Source organism: Pristiophorus japonicus, chromosome 16 (genome assembly GCF_044704955.1).
Source record: "Pristiophorus japonicus isolate sPriJap1 chromosome 16, sPriJap1.hap1, whole genome shotgun sequence".
In the NCBI taxonomy this organism is placed as follows: Eukaryota; Metazoa; Chordata; class Chondrichthyes; family Pristiophoridae; genus Pristiophorus; species Pristiophorus japonicus.
Window position 1 is genome coordinate 72,802,452 of NC_091992.1, and position 15,552 is coordinate 72,818,003.

At 50.9% G+C, this 15,552-nt stretch overlaps 1 protein-coding gene across 2 annotated transcripts in view; it reads left to right on the forward strand.

Annotated features, from left to right (window-relative positions):
• acsf2 (acyl-CoA synthetase family member 2) overlaps positions 1-15,552 on the forward strand; it is a 196,153-nt gene that overhangs the window by 56,016 nt on the left and 124,585 nt on the right. For both annotated transcript variants that reach the window (XM_070857422.1, XM_070857423.1), the window contains exons 5-6: positions 1,465-1,583; positions 10,368-10,530. In XM_070857422.1, the coding sequence (XP_070713523.1) occupies positions 1,465-1,583; positions 10,368-10,530 (282 nt within the window). The remainder of the gene's footprint in view (positions 1-1,464; positions 1,584-10,367; positions 10,531-15,552) is intronic.

Below are 15,552 nucleotides of genomic sequence, written 5' to 3' on the forward strand. Positions count from 1 at the left end.
TCAAACCCCTCATCTCCGGAATCAACCGAGTGAACCTTCTCTGAACTGCCTCCAAAGCAAGTATTCCTTTTGTAAATATGGAAACCAAAACTGCACGCAGTATTCCAGGTGTGGCCTCACCGATACCCTGTATAGCTGTAGCAAGACTTCCCTGCTTTTATACTCTATCCCCCTTGCAATAAAGGCCAAGATTCCATTGGCTATCCTGATCACTTGCTGTACCTGCATACTAACTTTGTGTTTCATGCACAAGGACCCCCAGGTCCCTCTGTACTGCAGCATTTTGCAATCTTTCTCCATTTAAATAATGGCCCTGAAATTCCGGTCGAGCTCTTCCCGCGGGCAAACAACAGAAAAAGAGAAAAAAGATGTGCACTTACCTGTTGCTGCTGCGGCCATTGGAACTTCCGAGCCCGAGGCCTCTGGTGACTGCGTGTCGCAGTGCGTGCACGTGGGGATGTACGCAAGCCGGGAGCTGGAGACAGCAGCCAATCAGGTGAAGTATAGGTTCTCATTCATAGGAATTGAAGTTCCGTAAGTCCGGAACTCCTATTACTATGAACGAGAAACCCCCACAAACACCCAAAACACAATTTTAAAAAAAAGAAAATAAACGACACATTTAACATTCATTTAAATTAAAGTTATTATAAAAACAATATTTTCCCGACTTTTTAAAAAGTTTTTTTTAATTAAGCCTTAAAATAAACTTCCCGTTGAGGGGAGGCGTTTTTAACTATAAAATGTGTTTTTAAAACACCTGCGCCTGTAAAAGTAGTCTTTCCGCTTGCTTTTTCAGACGCAAGATTACAAAGGATATTTGCAGGGCAAAATATGCGTAAATATCGGAAATCTTGCCCTGCAAGTGTCCTCACTCCCGAGACACGGAGGATCTGTCAAGCCAGAAACTTGACAGTTCGGAAAAGCCGGTTTTCAGCGCATGCGCATTGTGTGCTGAAACCCGGTTTTTCCGATGCCCTCCCGCGTCCGTAGATACTTTGTACGGACCCGGGACATCGGAATTTCAGGGCCATTGTTTCAGATCGATGACCTTTCGTCAGAACATCTTTTATTCCAGTATAATTCAGTGTAGTCCGGTGCAGAAACATCGTCTAGCGTTGTCCACCGAGTCCAGGAAATCGGAAACCTATTTGACAAAAGAATTCAGAGGAAAGACTTGCAGCAACTGAAAGTGTTCCCCGTGCACTCTCCACAGCCTCCCCTGCTGTGGGATATGCAAATGTGTTCACTCGCTGTAAACCTCAGTCCAGGTGCTATAGTTTAATAGCGGGTGGGCGGAGCCCGGAGAGCAGGGCTGATCCGTGCTACGATTGATTGATTTGTCTTTTTCCGCTGTCGGAGGCAGTACAGATGGACCCGGTGCCTGGGCTGTCTGTCCCCCCCGGGTATTGTGGGAATCGGAAATGCTTTTGGGGGACATCATGTGTCTCTTTCTCTCCACAGGTTGGCTGTAAGGCATTGGTCTGCCCCACAGAGTTTAAGACCCAAGTATACTACGACATCCTTAAGCAAAGCTGTCCCGAGCTGGAAAAAGCCACTCCAGGGGATCTGAGGAGCAAAAGGTACACACTGCTCATCGGAGGCAAGACGACCGATTTTACCGTGGGGCGGGAATGAGACGGGAGGGGTCGAGGCGATCGCGATGACACCACTCCCCCCCCCCCCCCCCCGGCCTTCTCTGCAGGCTCCCCCGGTCAGTTTGGCAGCGGGCTAGTGGGGGTGGGAAAGGTAAGGCGGGGGGGGCATTTTGAGACCACTGGCTGGGACCGAAGGAATGGGTGGGTTCTGTGCATCGTAGGGATGGGGTTTCGAGAGGGCCTCCCGTTGAGGAATGGGAGCAGCTCGGGGCAGGGCAGACCTTGTGTTCCTCGTGTTCCTGTCCCTCCCGGCCCCACAGGTTGAAGAAAGACTCGCCTGTTGGGGCCTCTCCTGATCCCGGCTCCTCTTCCCGCAGTATTCACCTGGCGGGAAAGTCACAGCGGCTCCCCTACTCGGACTGATGATGTCATTGAAGGACCCCCCCCCCCCCAGTTTCCAGCCAGCGGAGTTACGTCGGGGGTGGTGGGGGGAGGGGAGCCTCTGGCCGATTGTAAGTGCTAACCTGCCGGATGTGCACCAGGTTGGCAGGGTTAAACTCACCCGCACACGCTGCCCACCGACGCCCCATTTACTGACGCCCCATTTACTGACGGCGAGAGTGGCAGAGGCAACACTGTACAGTACGCAACGTGTTCAGTTCTGGGCACCACACCTCCGGGAGGAGCTCCTGGCCTTGGAATGGGTGCAGCACACAATCACCAGGATGATAGCGGGGCTTCAAGGGTGAAATTCTGAGGGCAGGTTGCATCGACTCGGCTGGTAGTTGCTTGAATGGAATAGATTAAGTAATGAACTAATCGAGGGAGACTGAGAAACACTCTCCCCTGGAGGGAGAGCCAAGAACAAAGGGACACAAGCTTAACCTTAGAGCCAAGCCAAATGGAACTGAAAGCAGGAAGCTCTTCTTCACACACAGGGCACTGGAAACCTGCAGCTCTCCCCAAAAGGCTGTGGCTGTTGGGCGTCAACTCAAATTTTCAAGACTGAAATGGATGGAGTTTTGTTGGGCAAGGGTTTTGTAATGACCCAAGAGTCTGGTTACTGTAAACTCACTCAGGTGCAACCTGATCCATCTTTATTCCAGCCCAAGAGTGCCAGCGTGACAAAGACACCCAGCTTATATACAGGTGACCAAGCACACATGCCACATGCGTACAGCCTGATGACCTCCGACCGCGGCGCCCTCTGGTGTCTGGTGACCCCCAAGCATTAATACATCATAACATCCCCCTTTTAAAATCTGAACAACAGTCTTTTTACAAATTAAGATGGTCTGGGGCTTTCCTCTCACGAGTTGATCGTCTCAGTTCAACTTTGGCTCTGGGCGGGTGTTCTGAGTCCGTTGAGACTGAGGGCTGAGTAGTCGATCTGATGGGAGTGGTCATGATCACATCAGAGACTGAAGGTTCAGAGTCAGTCATGTCAGCAGAGTCCTCTGATGAGTGAACAATGATTGGTTGGTCACTGACTGCATCTTCCTCACTCGGTTCCAGTACATCCGTGTGCCACAGTTTAACCTGGTCAAGGTGTTTCCTGCATGTTTGCCCATTCTTGAACACAACAATAAATACTCTGCTACCCTCCTTGGCTGTAACAGTGCCGGCGATCCACTTTGGACATTGACCATAGTTCAGTACATAAACTGGATCGTTGACCGAGATGTCACATGACACAGCAACACGATCATGACACCATTGCTGACTTTGACGTCTGTTTTCAACACGATCATTCAAATCAGGATGAACAAGATAAAGCCTGGTCTTGAGACTTCTCTTCATCAGTAGTTCAGCAGGGGAGACCCCGGTAAGCATATGAGGTCTTGACCTGCAACTGAGCAATATACATGACAACCGTCTCTGCAGTGAGCCCTGTGTTATACGTTTCATACTTTGCTTGATCGTTTGAATGGCACGTTCTGCTTGACCATTAGAAGCAGGCTTGAATGAAGCTGATCTCACATGTCTGATGCCATTGAGTTTCATGAACTTGTGAAGCAAGATCCGTTGTCGCTCACAGCAATGTCAGGCAAACCATGAGTAGCAAACATGATACAAAGGCTCTCAATGGTAGCTGTAGACATGCTGGATGACATAATAACACACTCTATCCACTTAGAATATGCATCTACTACGACAAAAAACATCTTTCCTAGGAACGGGCCCGCAAAATCGATGTGGATCCTCGACCATGGTTTGGATGGCCACGACCAAAGACTCAGCGGAGATTCTGCTGGTATTTTACTTAGCTGCATGCAAGTGTTGCACTGATGCACGCATAATTCCAGAGCAGAGTCAATTCCAGGCCACCGTACATGAGACCTAGCAATGGCTTTCATCATGACAATACCATGACGAGTGCTATGAAGTTCACGTACAAATTTTTCTCCACCTTTCTTAGATATGATTACACGATTACCCCACAGTAAACAGTCTGACTGAATGGACAACTCATCCTTGCGACGGTTGTAAGGTTTGGTCTCCTCGCACATCTCCATAGGTACGGCAGACCAATCACCACTGAGTACACACCGTTTCACAACCGATAAAATAGGGTCATGGCTGGTCCAGATCCTGACTTGTTGAGCAGTGACAGGGGTTCCTTCACTCTCAAAAGCATCCATTACTAACAGTAGATCTGCAGGTTGAGGCGTCTCCATTCTCAGTTGTGGGTAAGGGCAGATGACTCAGTGCATCGGCACAATTCTCAGTACCAGGTCTATGACAGATGACGTAATCATAGGCAGACAATGTCAGCGCCCACCTATGAATACAGGACGATACATTGGTATTAATACCTTTGTTTTCCGCAAACAATGAAATGAATAGATTGTGATCCGTTTCTAGTTCAAAACGAAGACCAAACAGGTACCGGTGCATTTTTTTTACCCCATACACACAGGCCAAAGCTTCTTTCTCTACCATACTGTAAGCTCTTTCCACTTTAAACAGACTTTAAGCATACGAAACAGGTTGTAGCTTGCCAGATTCATTTGCTTGTTGGAGTACACAGCCAACCTCATAATGATGAAGCATCACAGGCCAATACAAGACGCTTACACGGATCATAATGAACAAGCAACTTGTTTGAACATAGCAGATTCTTGGCTTTCTCAAAGGCTCTATCTTGAGACGCACCCCAGACCCAGTTGTCGCCTTTTTTTTAGTAACACATGCAGTGGCTGTAGTAAAGTGCTCAATCTGGGTAAGAAATTACCAAAGTAGTTGAGTAGCCCAAGGAACGAACGCAGCTCCGTCACATTCTGAGGCCTGGGTGCATTTTTGATGGCCCCTATTTTCGAATCAGTGGGCCTGATGCCATCAGCAGCAATCTTCCTCCCAAGGAATTCAACTTCAGGTACCATGAAGACACACTTCGAGCGTTTCAGCCTGAGTCCCACTTTGTCCAGACGCTGTAGGACTTCTTCAAGATTGTTCAGATGTTCAGCAGTGTCGGGACCTGTGACCAGAATGTCATCTTGAAACATGACAGTTCGAGGAACGGACTTCAGTAGACTCTCCATATTCCTCTGAAATATGGCTGCAGCCGAACGAATCCCAAAAGGACACCTGTTGTAGATGAACAGTCCTTTATATGGGTGTTGATGCAGGTGAGTTTCTTCGAAGTGTCGACAAGCTCCTGTGTCATATAGGCCGACGTCCGATCCAGTTTCGTGAACGACTTTCCACCAGCTAGCATGACGAACAGGTCATCAGCCTTCGGTAACGGATACTGTTCCTGTTTCGAAAATCGGTTAATCGTAACTTTATAGTCTCCACAAATCCTGACAGTGCCATCACTCTTCAACATAGGAACAATGGGACTAGCCCACTCGTTAAACTCGACTGGTGATATGATCCCTTCACGCTGGAGTCTGTCAACATAGAAACATAGAAAATAGGTGCAGGATTAGGCCTTTCGGCCCTTCAAGCCTGCACCACCATTCAATAAGATCATGGCTGATCATTCCCTCAGTACCCCTTTCCTGCTTTCTCTCCATACCCCTTGATCCTATTAGCCGTAAGGACCATAATCTAACTCCCTCTTGAATATATCCAATGAACTGGCATCAACAACTCTCTGCGGTAGGGAATTCCACAGGTTAACAACTCTGAGTGAAGATGTTTCTCCTCATCTCAGTCCTAAATGGCTTACTCCTTGTCCTAAGACTGTGTCTCCTGGTTCTGGACTTCCTCAACATCGGGAAGATTCTACCCGCATCTAACCTGTCCCGTCCCGTCAGAATCTTATATGTTTCTATGAGATCCCCTCTCATCCTTCTAAACTCCAATATATAAAGGCCCAGTTGATCCAGTTTCTCCTCATGTCAGTCCTGCCGTCCTGGGAATTAGTCTGGTGAACCTTCGCTGCACTCCCTCAATAGCAAAAACGTCCTTCCTCAGATTAGGAGACCAAAACTGAACACAATATTCCAGGTGAGGCCTCACCAAGGCCCTGTACAACTGCAGTAAGACCTCCCTGCTCCTATACTCAAATCCCCTAGCTATGAAGGCCAACATACCATTTACCTTCTTCACTGTTTCCTGTACCTGTATGCCAACTTTCAATGACTGATAAACCATGACACCCAGGTCTCGTTGCACCTTCCCTTTTCCTAATCTGCCGCCATTCAGATAATATTCTGCCTTCGTGTTTTTGCGCCCAAAGTAGATAGCCTCACATTTATCCACATTATACTGCATCTGCCATGCATTTGCCCACTCACCTAACCTGTCCAAGTCACCCTGCAGCCTCCTAGCATCCCCCTCACAGCTCACACCGCCATCCAGTTTAGTGTCATCTGCAAACTTGGAGATATTACACTCAATTCCTTCATCCAAATCATTGATGTATATTGTAAAGAGCTGGGATCACAGCACTGAGCCCTGCGGCACTCAACTAGTCACTGCCTGCCATTCTGAAAATGACCCGTTTATCCCGACTCTTTGCTTCCTGTCTGCCAACCAGTTCTTTATCCACGTCAGTATATTACCCCCAATACCATGTGCTTTGATTTTGCACACCAATCCCTTGTGTGGGACCTTGTCAAAAGCCTTTTGAAAGTCCAAATACACCACATCCACTGGTTCTCCCTTGTCCACTCCACTAGTTACATCCTCTCAAAATTCTAGAAAATTTGTCAAGCATGATTTCCCCTTCATAAATCCATGCTGACTTGGACCGATCCTGTCACTGCTTTCCAAATGCGCTGCTATTTCATCCTTAATAATTGATTACAACATTTTCCCCACTACTGATGTCAGGCTAACCGGTCTATAATTACCCGCTTTCTCTCTCCCTCCCTTTTTAAAAAGTGGTGTTACATTAGTTACCCTCCAGTCCATAGGACCTGCTCCAGAGTCGATAGACTGTTGGAAAATGATCAACAATGCATCCACTATTTCTAGGACCACTTCCTTAAGTACTCTGGGATGCAGACTATCAGGCCTCGGGGATTTATCGGCCTTCAATCCCATCAATTTCCCTAACACAGTTTCCCGCCTTATAAGGATATCCTTCAGTTCCTCCTTTTCACTAGACTCTCGATCCCTTAGTACTTCCGGAAGGTTATTTGTGTCTTCTTTCGTGAAAACAGAACCAAAGTATTCGTTCAACTGGTCTGCCATTTCTTTGTTCCCCATTATAAATTCACCTGAATCCGACTGCAAGGGAACTACGTTTGTCTTCACTAATCTTTTTCTTTTCACATATCTATAGAAGCTTTTGCAGTCAGTTTTTATGTTCCCGGCAAGCTTCTTCTCGTACTCTATTTTCCCCTCTTAATTAAACCCTTTGTCCTCCTCTGCTGAATTCTAAATTTCTCGCAGTCCTCAGGTTTGTTGCTTTTTCTGGCCAATTTATATGCCTCTTCCTTGGATTTAACACTATCCTTAATTTCCCTTGTTAGCCACGGTTGAGCCACCTTCCCCGTTTTATGTTTACTCCAGACAGGGATGTACAATTGCTGAAGTTCATCCATGTGATCTTTAAATGTTTGCCATTGTCTATCCACCGTCAACCCTTGAAGTATCATTGCCAGTCTATTCTAGCCAATTCACGCCTCAAACCATTGAAGTTACCTTTCCTTAAGTTCAGGACCCTAGTTTCTGAATTAACTGTGTCACTTTCCATTTTAATAAAGAATTCTACCATATTATGGTCACTCTTCCCCAAGGGGCCTCGCACAACAAGATTGCTAATTAGTCCTTTCTCATTACACATCACCCAGTCTAGGATGGCCAGCTCCCTCGTTGGTTCCTTGACATATTGGTCTAGAAAACCATCACTAATACACTCCAGGAAATCCTCCACCGCATTGCTATCAGTTGGTTAGCCCAATCAATGTGTAGATTAAAGTCACCCATGATAACTGCTGTACCTTTATTGCATGCATCCCTAATTTCTTGTTTGATGCTGTCCCCATCCTTACTACCACTGTTTGGTGGTCTGTACACAACCCCCACTAGCGTTTTCTGCCCCTTGGTATTCCGTAGCTCCACCCATACCGATTCCACATCATTCAAGCTAATGTCCTTCCTTATTATTGCATTAATTTCCTCTCTAACCAGCAATGCCACCCCGCCTCCTTTTCCTTTTCTGTCTCTCCTTCCTAAATGTTGAATACCCCTGGATGTTGAATTCCCAGCCTTGGTCACCCTGGAGCCATGTCTCCGTGATGCCAATTACATCATACACGTTAACTGCTATCTGTGCAGTTAATTCATCCATCTTATTACAAATACTCCTCGCATTGAGGCACAGAGCCTTCAGCCTTGTCTTTCTAACACACTGTGCCCCTTTAGAATTTTGCTGTAATGTGGCCTTTTTTGCTTTTTGCCTTAGGTTTCTCTGACTTCCACTTTTACTTTTCTTATTTCTATCTTTTGCTTCTGCCCCCATTCTATTTCCCTCTGTCTCTCTGCATAGGTTCCCATCCCCTGCCATATTAGTTTAACTCCTCCCCAACAGCACTAGCAAACACTCCCCCTAGGACATTGGTTCCGGTCCTGCCCAGGTGCAGACCGTCCGGTTTGTACTGGTCCCACCTCCCCCAGAACCGGTTCCAATGTCCCAGGAATTTGAATCCCTCCCTCCTGCACCACTTTTCAAGCCACGTATTCATCTGAGCTATCCTGCGATTCCTACTCTGATTAGCACGTGGCACTGGCAGCAATCCTTCACATTAACGACTATCGGCTGGCTCTTGCTCAGGAACAAATACAGTCCATTCACTTCCTCTTCGGGTTGCACATCTGGGCCATCACTGAACTGATCCTCATCCACCAGGTAGTGAGCCGCACCACGCTTGCTCCGTTGTGGACACATCCTGTGAAGATGCCCCACTTTCAAACATCCATTGCATGAGTATTGTCTAAACCGACACTGATGAGGCCGATGATTGCCCCCACAACGCCAACAGGGTGAAATCTGGTTCGAACCAATTAGCGGGCTCTGAGCAGCGGCAGGTTTCGCGTAAGCAGCTCTGCCCGAAGACGACGCCATCTTGTTTACAGTACTTGCCGTGGAACTCCGACTCGTCGATGATATCTGCGTCAAACTATCATCCATCGTCATGCATGCCTGGGCAGTCGCGATGGCCTTTATCAAATCCAACGGCTCTGCAGCCAACAGATTCCTGAGGATCGCATCATAGTTGATGTCTATGACGAAGACATCATGCAGCATGTCTTCCAGCATGTTCCCAAACTTACACGGCTCAGCAAAACATCGCAGGTCGGCGACAAATCCCGACACATCCTGGCCCTCAGCACGAACATGCGTGTAGAAAAGGTAGTGTGATATGATGCCCCTGTTTTAGCTTCAGATGGTTACCCACCAACGTACACAATTCCTAGTACCCTTTTTCCGTCAGACGTATAGGCGAGCGAAGATTCTTCATGAGGCCGTAAATTTTCGGACCACAAATGGTGAGGAGAACTGCCCTGCGCTTAAATGTGTAGGCCTCTGCCTCCATGCCATTAGCCACAAAATACTGATGCAGGCAGTCGACAAAATCTGCCCAATCCTTGCCCTCCACAAATCTCTCCAGGATTCCAACAGTGCCCATTGTGCATGAGAAGGTTCTTAAATTACCTTGTCGCCAGTTGTAATGACTCAAGAGTCTGGTTACTGTAAACACACCCAGGTGCAACCTGATCCATCTTTATTCCAGCCCAAAAGTGCACGAGATAGATATAGAGTAAAGCTCCCTCTACACTGTCCTATCAAACACTCCCAGGGCAGGTACAGCATGGGTTAGATACAGAGTAAAGCTCCCTCTACACTGTCCTATCAAACACTCCCAGGGCAGGTACTGCACGGGGTTAGATACAGAGTAAAGCTCCCTCTACACTGTCCCATCAAACGCTCCCAGGGCAGGTACAGCACGGGTTAGATACAGAGTAAAGCCCAGTGTATTCTGCCTCATCAATGTGTCTCAGCCCAACCTCCGAAACATGCTCTTTATTCCCATTTACCACACCAGCTAATGTGATGTAGAATTAGAGGCAAATTAGTGCTGTGGGCCCATGCTCACTGCGATTGGATCAAACGTCTGGATTCGCCTGACGGAGGTTCCTTACAGTCAGCGGGAACTTTCAGCCCGTGGATTTAGTGAGATTTGAAGGGGCCGTGCCTCCCCCCTGGACCCCACCGTGTCCTGCTATGGGAAGCTCACAATCCGTGTTGGAGATTTGCCCACAGCCCATGTTATCGTGGCCCCGCTAATTGTTCCTGCTGTGTTTGTTTAGCCTCCCAGATCTGCGGACGATCATCGTGATCGGCAGTAAGCCGCCGGGAACCTACAGTTTCGAGGAGGTGTTTGAGGCGGCTTCGAACAGCCATCGGCAGCAACTGCTGAGCCTGCAGAAGAAAATCTCGTTTGACGACCCAATAAATATCCAGTTTACTTCGGTAGGACAATTTTACTTCCACACCTTTAAATTCGGCAAAACAGGTTTTTAAAAAGCTAACCCAATGCACAGTTATGGTGCGTAGCCAGAACAATGTGAAGTTTAGAATGGGAAGGCATTGCACTGTACGTGGGATCATTTTGAATGGAGAGGAACAGAGGGACCTTGGTGTACACAGGTCATCGCCGATGGCAAAGCAAGGAGATAAGGCCATCAAAAGGCAAATGCAATCCTTGCTTTTGTGTCTCGAAGCATAGAATACAAAAGCAAGAAGATCATTTTGACTTGTATAAAACGCAATCTCCTTAACTTGTTCTTGGGCTGTGGGCATCGCTGGCAAGGCCGGCATTTATTGCCCATCCTTGGTTGCCGTGAGAAGGTGCGTGAGAAGCCTGCAGTACTTTTTGCTTTGTAGGTAATTTTGCGGGGGTTTGCTGGGCTACTCCAGAGAGCAGTTAGGGGTCAGGCATGTTGGTGAGGGCCTGGAGTCACCTATAGGCCACACCTGGTAATTTCCCCCTCAGCGCTCGAGCACATTTTATTCCTCTTAAACCTTCAGGTCCCTTTCTCCACCGCAACCCCCCACTCCCGCTCAAAACAGCCCGTTGCTGATTTGGGGGGCCAACGATGGGACTGTGATGTGTGGGCCTTTAGTTAAAATGTGTTCCACAAGAATTTGGAGCAGGACCGCAGGCGTGATAGGGTCTTCTAAACTGACGCATTTTGTGGGGGGGGGAGTGAGGGGGAGGTCTGGAACTAGGGGGCATAGTTTGAGGGTGGGAGGAGTCGCCCATTTGGAGTTGAGATGGGGAAGAATTTCTCTGAGGGTTGTGGATCTGTGGAGCTCACTGCCCCAGAGAGCTGTGGAGGCTGGGTCGTTGAGTGGGTTTGGGGTGGAGATGGACGGATTTTTGAACGACAAGGGAGTGAAGGGTTGTGGGGAGCGGGCGGGAAAGTGGAGCTGAGCCCAAGATCGGATCGGCCATAATCTTGTTGGGTGGCGGGGCAGGCTCAAGGGACCGAATGGCCTCCTGCTCCTATTTCTTATGTTCTTATGGGTGGGCCGTTTGCTGATCTACCTCGGTTCCACTTTCCCTCCCGATTCCCACGTTCCTTGGTTCTCTGGATATCCAGGAATTGACCGTCTCGGCCTTGAATGTGCTCGGCGGCTGAGCCTCCGCGGCCCTCTGGGGCAGAGAATTCTGGGGATTCACTGCCCTCTAGGTGGGGAGGTTCCTCCTCATCTTGGTTCTAAATGGCCAACCCCTTATCCTGGGACTGTGACCCCTGGTTCTAGACTCCCCAGCCCGGGGGAAACATCCTCCCTGCACCTACCCTGTCGAGCCCTGTAAGAATGTTGTATGTTTCAATGAGATCATCTCTCATTCTTCTCAACTCTAGAGATATAAAGGCTTAGTCTACTCAATCTCTCCTCGTGGGACAATTCCCCCATCCCAGGAATCGGTCTGGAGAATCGAGCTTGCAACAGTGCGCCACCCCCATAGTGCGGGTCACAGGCGAGGTCAGGGAGAGGAACAGAGGTACAAGGGCCGGATGGTGGCCTACTATGCTGTATCAGTCAGGGTGAATCATGAAGTAGTGGATTAGCGGACAAAGTACCGGGGGCCATGGCAACATAGGAATACAGCCCCTGGGGCCTGTTCTGCCATTCAATATGATCACAGCTGATCTGTGTCTTAACTCCATCGATCGCCTTGGTTCTGTAACCCGTAATACCCTTTCCCAACAAAAACCTCCGTCTCAGTTTTGACATTTTCAATTGCCTCTGCAGCTTTTGGGGGAGAGTTCCAGATTCCCAGCACGCTTTGTGTGAAGAAGTGCTTCCCGACATCTCCCCTGAACGGTCTGGCTGTAATTTTAAGGTGACGCTCCCTTATTCCAGACTCCCCCACCAAAGGAAATAGTTTTTCTCTCTATCTACCCATCCAACATCTTTGCATCAACGAAAACACCTCGATCAGATCCCTCCTTAATCTTCTATACTGGGGAGAATTCAATCACAGTCGGTGCAACCTGTTCTCATAACTTAACCCTTTAGCCCCAGTATCAGTCTGCTGAATCTGCGCTGCCCCCGCCCCCTCCAGGGCAATCTATCCTCCCCGAGGGGCGGGGCCCAGGACTGGACGCAGTGTCCCGAGGGGCGGGGCCCAGGACTGGACGCAGTGTCCCAAGGGGCGAGGCCCAGGACTGGACGCAGTGTCCCGAGGGGCGGGGCCCAGGACTGGACGCAGAGTCCCCGAGGGGCGGGGCCCAGGACTGGACACAGTGTCCCGAGGGGCGGGGCCCAGGACTGGACGCAGTGTCCCGAAGGGCGGGGCCCAGGACTGGACGCAGTGTCCCGAGGGGCGGGGCCCAGGACTGGACGCAGTGTCCCGAGGGGCGGGGCCCAGGACTGGACGCAGTGTCCCGAGGGGCGGGGCCCAGGACTGGACGCAGAGTCCCCGAGGGGCGGGGCCCAGGACTGGATGCAGTGTCCCGAGGGGCGGGGCCCAGGACTGGACGTTTTGTCCCCGAGGGGTGGAGCCCAGGACTGGACGTTTTGTCCCCGAGGAGCGGGGCCCAGGACTGGACACAGTGTCCCAAGGGGCGGAGCCCAGTACTGGACACAGTGTCCCAAGGGGCGGGGCCTAGGACTGGACAAAGTGTCCCGAGGGGCGGGGCCCAGGACTGGACACAGTGTCCCCGAGGGGCGGGGCACAGGACTGGATGCTGTGTCCCGAGGGGCGGAGCCCAGGACTGGATGCAGTGTCTCGAGGGGCGGGGCCCAGGACTGGACACAGTGTCCCCGAGGGGCGGGGCCCAGGACTGGACACAGTGTCCCGAGGGGCGGGGCCCAGGACTGGATGCAGTGTCCCCGAGGGGCGGGGCTCAGGACTGGATGCTGTGTCCCGAGGGGCGGGGCCCAGGACTGGGCGCTGTGTCCCGAGGGGCGGGGTCCAGGACTGGACGCAGTGTCCCGAGGGGCGGGGCCCAGGACTGGACGCAGTGTCCCGAGGGTCGGGGCCCATACTGGACACAGTGTCCCGAGGGGCGAGTCCCAGGACTGGACACAGTGTCCCGAGGGGAGAGGCCCAGGACTGGATGCAGAGTCCCCGAGGGGCGGGGCCCAGGACTGGACGCAGAGTCCCCGAGGGGCGAGGCCCAGGACTGGACACAGTGTCCCGAGGGGCGGGGCCCAGGACTGGATGCAGAGTCCCCGAGGGGCGGGGCCCAGGACTGGATGCAGAGTCCCCGAGGGGCGGGGCCCAGGACTGGACGCAGTGTCCCGAGGGGCGGGGCCCAGGACTGGACGCAGTGTCCCGAGGGGCGGGGCCCAGGACTGGACGCAGTGTCCCCGAGGGGCGGGGCCCAGGACTGGATGCAGTGTCCCCGAGGGGCGGGGCCCAGGACTGGACACAGTGTCCCGAGGGGCGGGGCCCAGGACTGGACGTTGTGTCCCGATGGGGTCTGAGCAGGGCTCTGTCCGACTGAAGCATCGATTCCTCCCCTTTCTATTCCAGCCCCCGAGATAAAGGCCAACATTCCATTATTACGTTAGTTTAATATATGGAGTTTTTTTTGCAGACATGTCTACATGCAAGTAACACATACAATATAAAGCAACCTGGAGCAGTATGTTTTTATTCGTTCACGGGATGTGGCATTGCTGGCAAGGCCGGCATTTATTGCCCATCCCTAATTGCCCCCTGAGAAGGTGGTGGTGAGCTGCCTTCTTGAGCCTCTGCAGTCCGTGTGGTGAAGGTTCTCCCACAGTGCTGTTAGGGAGGGAGTTCCAGGATTGTGACCCTGCGATGATGAAGGAACGGCTGATATAATTCCAAGTTAGGATGGTGTGTGACTTGAAGGGGAACGTGGAGGTGGTGGTGTTCCCATGCACCTGCTGCCCTTGTCCTTCTAGGTGGTAGAGGTCGCAGGTTTGGGAGGTGCTGCCGAAGAAGCCTTGGCGAGTTGCTGCAGTGCATCTTGTAGATGGTACACACTGCAGCCACGGTGTGCCGGTGGTGGAGGGAGTGAATGTTGAAGGTGGTGGATGGGATGCTCATCAAGTGGGCTGCTTTGTCCTGGATGGTGTCAAGCTTCTTGAGTGTTGTTGGAGCTGCACTCATCCAGGCAACTGGAGAGTATTCCATCACACTCCTGACTTGTGCCTTGTAGATGGTGGGAAGGCTGAATTGACGTCAGCGGCTATTGTTGTGGGTTGAAAGGTGTTCACCACCGCAGGTTGGGAGGATAAAAGAGCATTACCACTGCAGCTTCCAGTGCGAGCCACACCAAGTGTGCGACGACTTCGAGGTGGGCGACTGGGTGATGTCATCAAAATCCAGGTTGCTGTTTGGAGCGTGGGCAGGAACATTGGCGGGGCCCAGGTACAGCGGAGGAGCGGGTCGGTCGGGGCAGATGAGCGGCGAAAGATCAAGGCAGAAATGCGGTGGATGATCGGGACGGAGGAGCGGTGAGAGATCGTGGCTAAGATTTGGCGCGAGATCGTGGCAGAGGAGCAGCAAATGGGGATAGGGGCCCAGAAGAGGAGAGGGCCCAGGGGCAGCACGGGCCAGCCCACACTACGATATGTGCGCACTAGGTCCGTGCAGCAGAGCTGGTCTCCAGTCGTCCTGGTTAACCCTTGCTACTGGACCAAGACCTGGCTCTGTCAAGCCTGTGTGGTGGCTGGTGTGCAACGGTCACCCCACGTTAAAAAAATCCACGTCCAGGCATCTTCCACCCCTGGAGTTCAGGACTGGAACATCGGGTCCGCCATTGAAACATCTGCAAACTCATCCCTTTTGGTGTGGAAGCAAGTCATCCTCGTTCGAGGGACCGCCAATGATGATGATGACGACACTGGGTAAGTGCGGTTTCCGTCCCTCGAAGACATGAGTGAACCAGTTGGGTTTTGACAACAATCTGACGGCTTCATGGTCACTTTTACTAAAAAATGAAAATCTAAATTCAAATTCTTGAACTACCATGGTGGGATTTGAACTCTTGTTTTCTGGGTTAT